At 46.0% G+C, this 14,596-nt stretch overlaps 2 protein-coding genes across 2 annotated transcripts; one reads left to right on the top strand and one right to left on the bottom strand.

Moving 5' to 3' along the window:
• Window positions 1-4,222: 4,222 nt before the first annotated feature.
• Window positions 4,223-7,452, top strand: DFL_000675 (uncharacterized protein; the record flags this gene model as incomplete). The annotated part of the gene is made up of 2 exons (XM_067636227.1): window positions 4,223-7,356; window positions 7,419-7,452. The coding sequence occupies 2 exons, from the start codon at window positions 4,223-4,225 to the stop codon at window positions 7,450-7,452; spliced, it is 3,168 nt and encodes a 1,055-aa protein (XP_067495222.1).
• Window positions 7,453-11,076: 3,624 nt separating this feature from the next.
• On the bottom strand, window positions 11,077-12,497 carry DFL_000674 (uncharacterized protein; the record flags this gene model as incomplete). The annotated part of the gene is made up of 6 exons (XM_067636214.1): window positions 11,077-11,527; window positions 11,589-11,986; window positions 12,047-12,132; window positions 12,188-12,224; window positions 12,283-12,308; window positions 12,371-12,497. The coding sequence occupies 6 exons, from the start codon at window positions 12,495-12,497 to the stop codon at window positions 11,077-11,079; spliced, it is 1,125 nt and encodes a 374-aa protein (XP_067495221.1).
• Window positions 12,498-14,596: the final 2,099 nt, after the last annotated feature.

The following is a 14,596-nucleotide window of genomic DNA, read 5'->3' as shown; positions in this document are numbered from 1 at the left end:
TAAGTAAAAACTAATGCTTCCTGTTTTTCATTCCGTTATGTAAATATTCTATCCTTTCCCTCCATCCTTATAATAATTCGATTCGAGAGTAATCGCTTCTACTTCAAAATCACTGTAATTTCAAACTTCCAACTTGTTAAATATATTAAGTGCCTTTGATTAAAGCTTTCTCACAATCGTAGTCTCGAGACCAACCAATACCACATACCATCAAAGCACCCTTCCCCACCCCACCATACTTTCACCCAACCTTAACCCCCTCTCCCCTCCTCCCCCACCCCTTCCCCACCATGCCACCCAACCACACACCCCTCAGCCCCCCCATCCTCGTCACAACAATCCCACCTATACCCCTCCGCAAACTCCTCCAAAAGTTGATGAGTGGGAGTAGGATGACATTTTTGTGAAGTAGCTACTTAAGTAATTAGAAGTCACGATATCGGGCCTTTCTTGAAAGTTGAAAGTGAGTAGAAAGTGAACTTTCTTGCGGTGGTGATGTTTGGTATGATTTCAAGTGATTCGGTAGGATTGTGCCTGGAGAGAACAATCAAGTCATTCCTGCTTCTCCCTATGGTACAGCTGGAGGTCCCATGAAGATTCTTAGCCCGTAGAGAGCCTTCCAGTGGGAAAATCTCTGAATCAGTTTGGAATTTACTACTATCACCAACCAGAGCCAGAGAGCTCTCGATACTTCATCAAAGAAAGAATAATACACCAATGTCACAAACTCTCAAAACCAAAACCACAACCAACAATCACCTAGGAGGTACCTATTATCTATCAAGTACCCATAAAGCCTGAAAGCCCAATTCAAAAAAACCAAACCCAGTAAAATACCCAAAGCTCCAAAGCGCAATATCAAGTAGCCCCAATCTGGTTTGACGCCTTCCCCGTCGCCTTCCGCTGTAGATTCCGAGCCCTGCCAACACAAAGCTCGGCCTGTTTCTCCACCTTTTATTCTTCCCAAGCAACCTTGAAGAGAACTTATTTTTGGAGCTACCTTCTTCTGTCTGTCCACCAATATGGACCGTTGTAGTATAATTTTGGCACATTATAGGCATACAATTTACAACACTCGTCCGCTACATCTTGTCGAGTCTACATCTGTCCATATCGATTTATATTCTATCGTTGATTTTTGCTGCGCTGATTTTGTTGCAAATTGGCAGCTCTTCACAGCAGTACCGCGGTGTTGTCCAAACCACGGTTGACTCGGTCCACGCTTGGCCCTACCACCTCACAGACGAGACCAGGTTCCGGCCAACCAGTCGGAATCGACTTTATCCTTCGCCCCCCTAAAACGATATTTTCCGAAGCTCCCTCAGCTCAGTTCCCAAATGATGTAATCTAATTCGACGGGGCTGAAAGCCAAGATTGATAGCCAAGACCTTACAACGCCAAGACATCTATAAGTTAAACGAGGAACAAACAAAAATTCTGCTTGTCTTGAGTTTCACAGGTCGGATTCAAAGGGCAGTTGGTTCCCAATCCAGTCAGGAATATTAATATCTTCTCCACGGGGTATTCGATTGGGGTAAACGGGGTATCCTAGAGGATTGGAGGATTCCTAGGTGCCCAGGTTTTGTGGAGGGATATCGGCTGTGATAACCTCCAGGAATTGGAAGTGGTAACTGTGACGTGCCCTAGTAAGAAGCGGTGGTCTTCCAACTCGTATACAATCCATCTAGAAAGCCCAACAGCGACTAAGACAGCAGCTAGAAATACACAGTCTCTAGAAGGCGAAAAGAACAATTTGGAACTCATCCTCCCCGAATCCATCTGTTTCGAACCTCAATTTTGTCTCATAATCCAGTCGTTGTTAACATGTTCGGCTGTCTGTCATAACTGACTGCCACGTCTTCGCAGCTCTTACTGCTGCACCCCCCTTTTCCCTTACATCTCAAGATGCAATGCAAGAGATACATACCCTCGAGCTCGGATCTATCGACCAAGCTGGAGCTCTAACGCAGGACCACACCCCCCCTAGCTCCATGTAGATGTGTTTGCGGATTTTTTGCTGCATAGCTTACTGCACAGCGTAACGTAGATTGGCCATGTATAATTCCGTTTTCAGAGCGGTGCATCCGAGATGGAGGCTTGGGTGTGTGTGTGTTATGTTTCGTTGTTAATACTTACAATTATAGATTTTGCTTGAGCTCCAGCAAAGCTTGAAATGTATATGTACTCAATGGCAAAAAACTGGGGCGTTAATTGAGGGATAAAACTAGAAAATTATGGAGACGGGGAACATGCTGTGAAATCTTGACATCTGATTTGTTGAACGGGAGTAGGAACCGTCGTTTGAAAAAAAAAAAAAAAAAAAGTGTTACCAACCAGAAAAATGATTTTCCGAAGACATGTGAAGGAAAGGGTCTACATAGACGGAACGAGAGGAGCGTGGGATGGCTGAATTAAGCTATGGACTGGTGTGGCAGCCATCCCACTCGGAGCGCGCTCACCGACCAGGGTAGTCGCCTCAAGTTTCGACTAGCACCGAAGGTTTGGTCAAGCAAAAAGATATCGCATAATTTGCTGAATGGAGAAGGACCTGGGGAGCTGGAATGGCAGATAAAGGAAGTTAAAGATGATTGGATTGATACGAAATATCTCACGGTGAAGCAGAAATATTCAATTTTGAGTGATCATGATCACTAGTGAGCGCGGATATTTGTGAACTTGAGTTTGCAGAGTAAAAACTTCGAGCGGCAAATTCTATCAAACTTCAAACATCCAACTACGCCTTGGCATAGCAGTCGAACAAATAAGCTTACCTGTCGAATACCTTTTTATCCTAGGCACGCTCGCTGAAAGCGGATCTATGGAATAAGTTCCGGGGATAAAATCGTAACTGCCTGAGAAGAAAAATTTTTCAATGCGGCAGCGTCTATGAATCTTCACAGATAAATCCAAATTTAAGATCGAGTGTTTGCAACGTTTGTTCAGATTTTGACGGCCAGATGGACGAGATAAGATCTTTCTTGTCCGGAAAAAACCATCGCAGTGTGGCAATCTGTCAAGAATAGTGATAGCTCGGATTCCCGGTGGCCACAATTGATACTTATTTTGAAGCATGAACGACCACAGCTCAGGACAAACCGGTCAATGATCTGTATGGTCCACGTATATTTTTCTTTCTTCCGCAGTTGGTGGCTTTCTTTCTCAACCAAAAAAAAATTTTGAAATTTTTTCAGAGTGCGCGAAAGTGACAGGGATCCGATAGCTCCCCTGTCCGGAGCCCTTTTGGGGGGGTTTCTATTTTCTTGCCCCATGCTCATCCGATGCATAAAGGCTGGCAAGCCTTATTAGCGTTCGACAGGCAGCATATATTAACGATGTTATTGGGCTTAAAGAGCAGGGCATAATTGTTAAAATCCCCAATCCTTTCATGGGCATTATTCAGTTTGTCGCAAGGTGGACACTTACATGCCTCTGAAGAAGCAAAACCTGTGTGTCGAGACCGCCACACCTACTCTGTACACAAACCGAAAAAAAAAAAGCTTCGAGCTAGTGAGATAGTAGCTATCAATCTTTTTGCCCACCAGACTAAAAAAAAAAAATGTCCCGCCGTGGTCTTTCTTTTGAGGGTTTTTGTATGTCTTTGCATGCTGGATGTGGATGCAGGTCTGTAGGTGGCATGGCGGGCGGATCTTTGTAAGAGGCGCTCTGGTATATATTTCTTGCTAACCCTCCTTCACCGCTTCTTTCCTCTCTTTCCCTCTTCCCTTTCCACCATCCCGCTGTTTTTTTCTCTTTCTTATCACCAAATATACCCCTTAGATTTCTTGTTCGTCGTCGTCGTCTCGTCGTCGTTCTTGATTGTCATAGACAGTCCTGCTCTTCTATAGAAGTAATTTGTCAGGTTCCTAGTATACGCCAGGATACATATCGAGCACCCTCTCTCAGGCTCGGTAACTCGTATCAGTACACTTCTAACCTCGCCATTTTATTTCTCTTCCTTCCGAAAGTTTCCCTCCCTTCTTTCGGAGGTTTCCAAAATTTTATTTGAAAATTCACAGTCCTCTCGCAAAGGCGTGTAATTTTTTTGTGTTTTTTTTTTTTTTTTTTTTTTCTGTGGGCTTGCTTTATCTTAGACGGGCTTCTTATCGGATAGATTCTTTTTCTTTCTTCCAACCCACTACCCCCTCTTAATACCAACTTTCCTTTCTTTCTTTCATCAACATCACTACATTGCCAATTAATAATGGCCCCAGCTGTTGATACCATGGCTTCATCTTCCGCCTCCGAGAACGTCAAGTCGGTCAAGGTCCTCGAGGACCTCCTCCAGAAGCTCTCTGTTTCTAAGGGAGAGGAGACCGAATACGCTGCTAAGAACCTTGCTACCTTCGTCAACGGTCCTATCGAAGAGCACGAAGTTCCATCGAAATTCGTCGATGACTTCAAGAAGAAGCTCAACAACAAGAAGGATGCCGCAGTTCGTGAGCGTGCCCTCTCGGCCATCAAGGCCATTGCTGGTCACACTTTGGCTCCAGCCATCGAGCCCTACGTGATCGAGCTTCTCGGACCCGTCTTTGTCGCCGTTGGTGACAAGATGACCTCCGTCAAGAAGCTTGCTCACGAGACTGCTCTCACTATCATTGAGAACGTCAACCCTAATGCCATCAAGGCCGTTCTCCCAATCATCTTCAACTCCATCCAGAATGCCGGAAAGTGGCCAGAAAAGATCACTGCTCTCGAGTGCATTGACACCCTCACTCGCATTGCTCCTTCTCAGCTCGCTTTGAGGACTCCCGACAGCATTCCTGTCATCTCTGAGGCCATGTGGGAAACCAAGCCAGAGGTCAAGAAGGCTGCCAGGAAGACCATGGAGAACATCTGTACTTTGATCTGCAACAAAGATATCGATCGTTTCATTCCTGAGCTGATCAACTGTATCGCTGCTCCCGAGAACGTCCCAGAGACCGTTCACTTGCTCGGTGCCACCACCTTCGTCCAGGATGTCCTTGCTCCAACCTTGTCCATCATGGTTCCTCTTCTCGAGCGTGGCCTCGCTGAGCGTGAGACTGCTATCAAGCGTAAATCCGCCGTCATTGTCGACAACATGTGCAAGCTCGTCGAGGATCCTCAGATTGTCGCTCCTTTCTTGCCTAAGCTCATGCCCGGTCTCCAGAAGAACTTCGACACCATTGCCGATCCCGAAGCTCGCTCCGTTACCGAACGTGGTCTCGATACTCTCAAGCGTGTTGGTGATGTTGGTCCAGATGGCAAGATCCCAGAGGTCTCCAATGCCTCCGAACCAGCTGTCTTGCTCGAGACTCTCAAGTCCATCGTCTCCTCCAGCAACCACAACGAAGTTCTCAGCAAGTACCAGCCAGTCCTCTACTACCTCGCCTGCATTGCCGGTACCCTCTACGATGAGAAGTCCAACGAGCAGTTGATCTGGTTCGAGCATGTCGCCCCAGCCCTCGCTGCCCTCATCGGTGAGGCCGACGCCAAGTCCATTGTCGACACCTTCCGCAAGCGCTCTGCTCCTGGTATCGCCGAGGCTGAGGAAGGTGAGGCCGATGATGAGGAAGGTGAAGATCTCTGCAACTGTACCTTCAACCTTGCCTACGGTGCCAAGATCCTTCTCAACCAGACCCACCTTCGTCTCAAGCGTGGTCAACGTTATGGTCTCTGCGGTCCCAACGGTTCCGGCAAGTCTACTCTCATGCGTGCTATCAACCGTGAACAGGTCGAGGGTTTCCCACCCAAGTCCGAGGTCAAGACCGTCTTCGTCGAGCACGATCTTGATGCCGCTGATACCGAGGAGACTGTCATTGGCTGGACCCTGAAGAAGTTGGGTGAAGCTGGTGTCGATAAGACCCGCGATGAAGTCGAGAAGACCATGCTTGAGTTCGGCTTCCAGCAAACTTGGTTCGAGAACCCGATCACCTCCCTCTCTGGTGGTTGGAAGATGAAGTTGGCTCTTTGCCGTGCCGTCTTCGAGGACCCCGATATCCTCCTCCTCGACGAGCCTACCAACCATTTGGATCGTATCAACGTCAAGTGGCTCGAGGACTACCTCTGCAACTCCAAGTGCACTTCCATCATTGTTTCCCACGACTCCGGTTTCCTTGACAATGTCTGCCAGCACATCATCCACTACGAGCGATTCAAGCTTAAGCGTTATAGAGGTAACCTCAAGGCCTTCGTCGCCCGTGTCCCATCCGCCAAGTCCTACTACGAACTCGGAGCCTCCGAGCTTGAGTTCAAGTTCCCAGAACCAGGTTTCCTCGAAGGTGTCAAGACCAAGGCCAAGGCTATCGTCAAGGTCGACAAGATGGAGTTCCAGTATCCAGGTACCGCCAAGCCACAGTTGACCGATATCTCCTTCCAGGTCTCTCTTGGATCTCGTATCGCTGTCATTGGACCCAACGGTGCTGGTAAATCCACTCTTATCAACGTTTTGACCGGTGAATTGATCCCCACCAAGGGTAACATCTACGTCCACGAGAACATCCGTATCGCATACATCAAACAGCACGCTTTCGCCCACATCGATAACCACTTGGACAAGACTCCATCTGAGTACATCCAATGGCGTTTCCAGACCGGTGAGGATCGTGAGACCATGGACCGTGCCAACAAACAGATCACCGATGACGACGAGCTCGCCATGAACAAGATCTTCAAGATCGATGGTTCCCAACGTCGTGTCGTCTCCATCTCCGGCCGTCGCAAGTACAAGAACTCTTACGAGTACGAGTGCTCTTTCCTTCTCGGTGAGAACGTCGGCATGAAGGGTGAGAAGTGGATTCCCATGTCTACCTCCGAGAACGGCTGGATCCAGCGTTCCGAGCTTATCGCCTCCCACACTAAGATGGTCGCCGATATCGATCAGAAGATTGCCCTCGAGTCCGGTGCTTTCCGTCCTTTGATCCGAAAGGAAATCGAAATCCACTGCGGCTACTTCGGTCTCGATGCCGAGTTGGTCTCCCACTCTCGCATGAAGGGTCTCTCTGGTGGTCAGCGTGTCAAGGTCTGCTTGGCCGCCGCCACCTGGCAACGGCCTCACTTGATCGTTCTTGACGAACCTACCAACTATCTCGACCGCGACTCTCTCGGTGCTTTGTCTAAGGCTCTCAAGGCCTTCGATGGTGGTGTCGTCATCATTACCCACGCTGAGGAGTTCACCCGTGGTCTCACTGAGGAAGTCTGGTCCGTCATTGACGGTAAGATGACCCCATCCGGCCACAACTGGGTCCAAGGTCAAGGTAGCGGTCCTCGTATCGAAGAGAAGGAGGCTGGTGACCAGTTTGATGCCCTTGGTAACAAGATCGAGGTTACCAAGAAGAAGAAGCTCACTTCCAGCGAGCTCCGAAAGAAGAAGAAGGAACGTATGGCCAGGCGCAAGCGGTAAGTTACAATCCAATGCACTCAATACTTTGAAGATATAATACTAATATATTTCTCTCTAGTGGTGAGGAGGTCTTCTCTGATGAGGACGATTAGACGATTCGCCGTATTCCTCGGGGCTCCGACATTCACTTTTACCTACCCATTCACTAATCGACCGGACCCTTCGACTATGATGCATCATCTTTCTCGTTACATACCCTTTTTTCTCGTTCTGACGTAATTCTTATTTTTATCACTGTTATATTTACAAACACTACCACGAACCTCCTGGTGTACTTCTGCCTGATGTTCTGAACGCGAGCTGCGCAGTTCTGTCGGGGTTTGCACGCCGCCAACCTCTCTGCCCTTTTATCTTCGACGCATTTTTCTCCTACTTATTTCCATTCCCATTTTCGACAATTCATCCGATGGAGCGAGTGGGGAGAGTGAATAAAGGATATCAGGGCTAGTTTGGACGGATGCGGGGTCTTTGTCTACGAATCTTGCCCACCTTTTTCGACCTTTGAGAGGGGGGAGGAATAGGAGGGTGATTTGTGACACTGAGTGGTTTTTCCTTTTCATGTTTTGCCTTTTTATCATAGAATTACGTTAGCCTTTTTTTTTTGTGTTTTTAGTACAAAAGAACTTATAGACTGGTTTTTTACTCTTTTCACTTACTGGTTTTTACTTATCTTCTTTTTTGGATGGATCATGACGGGGTTTTAACGCTTTGGTTTGTTTCAATTTTTGGTGAAGTTGTGATTGTGATTGTGCCTATGCCTGTGATGATTATGGTAAATGATTGATGTGACTTTATGATGGTGGTATTTTGATAGACTATCAAATTGACAACCTGTTGGTTCATGAGATACCATAACAACTGAGTCTTTCTTAGTTCATCATCAACTCCCTAGATAATATAATCGAACAAATCAACCTTCGTACCCCAGAATATACTCCCCTACGCATCCACCAATTTCAATTATAATTACAAAAGATGTCGACTGACCCAACTACAAATACGTTGCCGGCCAGTACTTCCACCGTCTGAAATACCCAACTCATTATCCGAATGGAGATTTCGGCCGATTCAACGGGCTGAGTGTGGATGAGTGTGGAGAAGCTTATCGGTCGGTCTGTTGGGTATCATCCCGTTCATATTGGTGATTTGTTTTGTGATGGGGTATCTCCCTTAGGAAGTTCGATGGGTTTTTGAGGACCCTATTGTATTTCAAAGACGTCTTTCTCCGTAAAGGCTCTTTGTTTAACATGGCTTCATTGCTGCGAAGGGCAATTTAAGACTTTGTATGATAGCTAAGAGAAATTTCCGGATTTGATTATGCAACGTCTGATATTGTGTAGCCTCGTGGTTAAATAGGACTTCAGAATTCGTTGCGTTGAAGGTTAAGATGAGCAAGGATTCTGTTGATGATTGAGAGCTTGCTATTCCAAGTTAAAAAATATTGAGAGCGAGGAGGGAGGGGCGGAATATGTCATTTATTTGAAAGATAGTTTTTATCACGAAGGGGTGAATGGAAGGCATCTTTGTTTTGCTTTTGAAGTTCTGGGTGAGATCTTCCAAACATCCTTCGAAGCTAGATTTAGATAGTTGACGAAGGATGGAATATATCTAGGCGACATTATCTCCACCTTCCTAGAAAACTACTCCTTCGAAATCACAGGACTCTCCTCCACGCTAACTAAATTCCAACTTCCAACTGCAAAAAGAATACCAAAAGACATCCTTCGAGGTATTTCATTCCTTCACAAAGATGGAGTTGTGCATTGAGATTTACAACCAGGGAATTTTTTGGTATTCAATAAAAGGATTGGAGAAGATTAGGTGGAAGGATGTTCAGAATGTTGGAGAAAATGGGAAGGTTAAGGTTAAAAGGGTTGATGGGAAGGTGGATAGGTGGGCGACAAGGTGGGTTTATATGCTGACGGGTTTGGAGGAGGGGGTGGGTGGATTCTACCAGTCTAGTCCCAAGAAGCTATCATCAGGATCGATATTCGAGCCTGGAACCCTCACGGTTCCAGCATGATTTAATATCGGTATCAGAATGAGAAATGTCAAAAAAAAAAGGATATTTCGAGAAAAAGAAAAGGAAAGAAAAGAAAAAGAAAAAGAAAAAGGGCGGTAGGCCAGGGAGTTGGATCCGGGTCCTAGTTCTGAGAATGTAATTACTCCCCCTTGGAACTCAGAAACAGTAATTATTTGTGGTGAGGCGGTTGTGAATAACGATTAGGCTACCAAGTCTTGTTGAGTCTGTGTCGACAAGGGATATATACCACCTCTGGATTTCTGAGCTGCATAGCTGCGGTACGGCGACCAGCTCAGAGGTTCGGTGTATACCATAGCTATTGCCGAGGCAGCTATTACGAGAACCCTACACCCCCCGTTCATATTTTCTACACGACCCTACGGAAAACACAACATGCCATGCGCTATCACTTTTACTATCATATAGGAGGTTCTCGACATATCATCGTTGTAACTAACATATTTCTGGAATATAAGTTTCTTCACCTCTGACCCACCAGATCCCAAAACACTAGTTGCCCCAATCGTCCTCCGATCCCCAGAATTAGTCCTAAACTCCCACCGACCAGACACCTACATCGATATCTGGAGCTTCGGCTGTATAATGTTCGAAATGCTCTTTGGAAGGAAAGTATTCAACATCTTCCCAAACAAGGGGAAGTCTTCTCGCAGCCTGTAGCTCCAGCCTAGCCTCCTAGCTATTCCTGGAGTTGCAACGATGTTAGTGAGATTCGAAATGCACGACCTTCTTAGATCAAATAATGAACTCCTTGATCTTCGAGATGCTAAATTTGAAAATCAATTATAAAATTATAGGGGAGATACCGTCGTCAATATTCTGCGTCGGGGGGCCCTTTAGGCATAAGTATATAGGGGCCTCGGGGAGGTTCTGTCGTGATCAAGAAAATGAGGTCAACTACCGTAGGGGAAACTCTAGGTGCGAGGCAAGGGAACCAGGAGTTCTAGGGCTGAGAATCCGACTTAAGACAGATCTCGAAGAAATTAATACACCTTCGGCGCTTACTATATGATAAGATGCCCTGCCATTGAAAAATACTCGCAAGGGTTCTTCAGAACCAGGTAAACTTGTAAATTTAGAAATACAGAGGCCAAAACATCGCGAACGAAGGGTCGAAACTTGATAGCTCCTAGCGCATCGCTTGGAGGTATGAAATGCCGCCAAGCTATCTCTCGAGCTCTCTGAACCTGGAGCCGCTTTGCATAGCACCGCCCACAGTATCTAGAGTTGCCATCAGTTTCTGGTCCCATAATTAGTGCAAAAGGTAGAAGGTATGTATTCACGAAATATATTAAATTAACCTGATTGGTTTTGGATCCAATTAGAAATGAATGTTCGAATGAATTGCATTAGAAAAGAACGCTTGATGCAAATGCACGCATGATGGTACTATGTACTCATAAAGCCATTAAATGCTCCAATGGTACTTCGACCCAGAAGCATAAACGACCGGCATGTCCAAAAACTACAAAAGGTATCCGTCAAAACTCCAGCTGTCCAAGAGGTATATACAGAGGTATCCTAAACCAAAAAATTTATAACAGAGAAAGAAAAAAGTTAAAAAGATCGATACTGGCTTCTTAAAGCTCAGAAATGCCAGATGCAAAAGCAAACACATCATAAAGGTCCAACCATATCATCATCCACATATATATCCGCATTCATTATCAAAATATCAAACCGATATCTCCTTCTGGAAATGCATCTCCCTCTTCATCTGATTAATCTCTTTCAACTCCATCTTAAGCGCTTGCTCAAGATCAATATCTGCACTCCCGGTCCCAGCCGGATAATCCACATGTTCCAGCTCCATAATACTATCCATCGGCGCATTCTTCAAGATGGGAGTTTTACTGTGTTTTGAAAATCTTATCGACGCGGGGGATAAGCTGCCACTGGCGTCTAGACTTCCGGCGTTGATTTGAGTGGTCCGGTTGGAGTTGCGTCGGAACCAGCGGCTGACGAGGGTGCGGAAGTTGGGGACGCAAGCGATGGCTATTGCAACGGTCCATTCGAGGTGTTGGAGGACCCAGACGGAGCCGCCCCATGTCCAGTCTGGAGCGGCTTTCATGAAGACTCTTTCTTCGTAGACGAGGTAGACGCGAATAGCGCCGATGACGGTGACGCTGTAAATCATAGTTAGCATAAACCTTGATAAGAATATTCATAGCATCCAACGAGACTTACAGTAATCCCAAAGAAAAAAGAAACACGACCATCAATCTATCCTTCAAACTCGCCATCCGCATCTTATACGCAATATAAACCGGAATCGGGAACACAAAGATATCAGTCGACATATTAAAGATAGCCTGGTAGATATTGATCCTGCCAAGCATTTTTCTTGGTATACACCCGAGACCACCAAAGGTTCTGTCGGCGGCAGTATCATCCGGTTTTTGGGGACACTGGAAGAGAAGTAGCATCTGGACGATGATGCAGTTGACTATCGAGAGGACGATGAAGACCCAGATGGCTTTTCGAAGGTTGTCGAAAACGCTACCGATCTTGAGGAGGAGTAGGAGGATGGAGATTTTGACGAGGGGCATGATAAGTCCGGAGAGGAAGCTGAAGACGAGAGTGAGCTATATTGATGGACGGTCAGTAAAACAGAACTTCAACCTTCAAGTGATCTGGTGGCATACATGGTGGTATTCCTCGTAGTCTATCTCGACTAGAGACAGCGGCTCCACTTCCCATAGGTGTATGCCATAATGTAACATTTTTATTACTGAAGTATCTGTTAGCTTTTATCACACAGGTAATGGATAACAGAGACCACTTACTTCTCCATGATGGGTATATTATAACAATTAACAATAACTAGATATATCATGTCAGCAACAGCCCAACCATGCACGCACAGGTTGCTGACACATACACAAGCACAGCCAATTAAATAATCATCTGTACATATATTGTCAGCTTCGATCCCAAATATGTATAAAAGTCGCTCAAAGGAACCATACCCCATCCTAATCCCGCTTTTCTTCGATCGAAGAATCTCATAACAGTGAAGACAAATGCAATTAAGGGCCCGCCTAGGACCGCGGCCAGGCATAAGTCCTGCCTAACAGAGCTCGTCGCCCACGGCATTCTGCTGTATGTATATCAAATGCAAGCTTTTGGTCGAACTCTCCCCGAAATCGCTCGCCGTCTAGTCGTACTATCGAAGTTCGGATCGCATATAGGAATTACACCCAACCACTTGGCGTATAAAGTCGCAAGTGTGCATGAGTGGTAAAAGAAAGATAGTAAGGAAAGCAGGAAAGAAGTGAAAGGAAAAAAATTATTAAAACTCCACGAGACGTTTAGATTGCATATCGGTGGTCCGGTCCATGGATTCTCATCAAGCGAACAAGCTGGCGAGAGAATTTTTATTCCCACCCTTCTAGAAAAAAGAAGGGGGAAAAGAGGGCCGATGTCGACAACGACGGGATGGTTGGGAGTTTTAAGACGGCTGCAAGGCAGTATGTAATGTACTATGGATGTTATGCAAGTGTGTTTAACCTGCTGACCGTCGATATTAACCACGGGATTTCGAGCTTCCTTGCTATGCGGGGAACCCTACGGAAGCAGGTAGCTTTTCGTCACTCTAGAATGTAAGAGAGACACCAGACGAAGGAGAGATATTGAATATATTAAGAACGATGGAATCGCCAGTTCTCCGGTTTCCAGTTGGGTAAGATAATATTACATACGCACAACCACGAGGTATGGCGATAATATGGGGTGCTATCATATCGGGACTTCTTACCCACTACCCACCTCTTGAGCACCATGCATTGCAGCTGTCAGTTTCGATGATATAAAACAGACTAAGGCTCATTTTCTACCAACGCCACGGCCGGCTACTTCCGCAGACCCCTCAATAGGTGCTCTCACCCCTGCACAGGAGCCAGGGGGGACGCCAACGAGCCAACCAGTGGCCGGTTCCTGGACATGGATATGTGACAGATCTCGCAACACCGGCAAAAGAGCTTTTGGGTGGAGCCCATTTCATGTTGACGGCTGTATTAAGATGCTCCTCGTATTTCATCGGCTGGTGCTCTGTGCAAACTGTGGGCTGCGGAGAGGGATGCCGACAGGCCTTCACAATAGCCGGGCGATCCTCTTGCGCAGAAAAGTAGATAGCTGGGAAGGTTGGACGGGTTTTTGTCTTTCCCGTTCCTTTTTGCCAATAATAAAATCCTTTCCCTCAATTCTAGTTCTAAACCTGTGAAGCGTAGAAAACGTAAACCTGTCGCAATTGCTTGGTCCCAAGCTTGGTGTTTTTATTTTTTTATTTTTTTATTTTTTTTTTCAATATCGAATTTCTCGCTTCTGCTGCTACCCTTTTTTATTTCTGGATTTCGCGAGAAAACTTACGAGGGCGTCTACCGAACGAATACGATTGCGCGTATTGCCTTTCATTGTTTTTCCGTTTCTATTTAATTTCTTTTTTTCTTTACTTTGAGATTTTAATATTACTATCGCGCGGTATTGAAGCTGCAGCTTTTCTCTTTCCACGAGATTTCATCAGGACCACCATCAGGCCCGTGCCAATGTCTCGAAACCGTTACGGCCGCCGTTAACTAGCCGTGTTTCGAACATACCACAACCTCTCACCACCAAACCCTAACAACATTTTGAGTGCCATCTTCTCCACACCCAAAATAAAAGAAAAAGCTTTTCCCTCATAAAGTCTATAGGAGATCGCATTTAACGAAACCACGCGATCTTGGTTCGATCTCGTCTTTTTCGAAACGACGCTCGCTTCAGATATTTATCTATAAGAATCCGACATATAGTTATAACAGCGGCAGCCCACTTAAGGATCACATCAGAAACAAGTTTAACGCATAGTTTAGCTATAACGAGCTCTGAGTTTAAACCTCGATTAAAGGAAGCTCTGTTGTGCCGCGGATCTTGAGGGAAAGCGTAGACTTCATATGCCGAGAGGAGGGAGGGGGTTATTTGGATTCCGTGTGCCTATATAGGGTTTACGTATAGCAATATCAAGGCGCTTTAGGTTTCTCCGCTTTCCGTGGGTGTGCTCCGGTGCCAATTTGATTTGATATCAACAAAGAACAACAGTGGAAGCAGCGGGAAAGGAGGACGAGTCTCGAGTCAGTCTCCTTTTTCTCTGTTCTTGGGGAAAAAGCATAGACCACTTGTGCCCTTTGAACGGGTAGTTGCATGGTCAATCCCTCGAA

This window comes from Arthrobotrys flagrans, assembly GCF_004000055.1.
Source record: "Arthrobotrys flagrans strain CBS H-5679 chromosome Unknown unitig_15, whole genome shotgun sequence".
Lineage (NCBI taxonomy): Eukaryota > Fungi > Ascomycota > Orbiliomycetes > Orbiliales > Orbiliaceae > Arthrobotrys > Arthrobotrys flagrans.
This window is presented reverse-complemented; position numbering and strand designations above follow the sequence as displayed.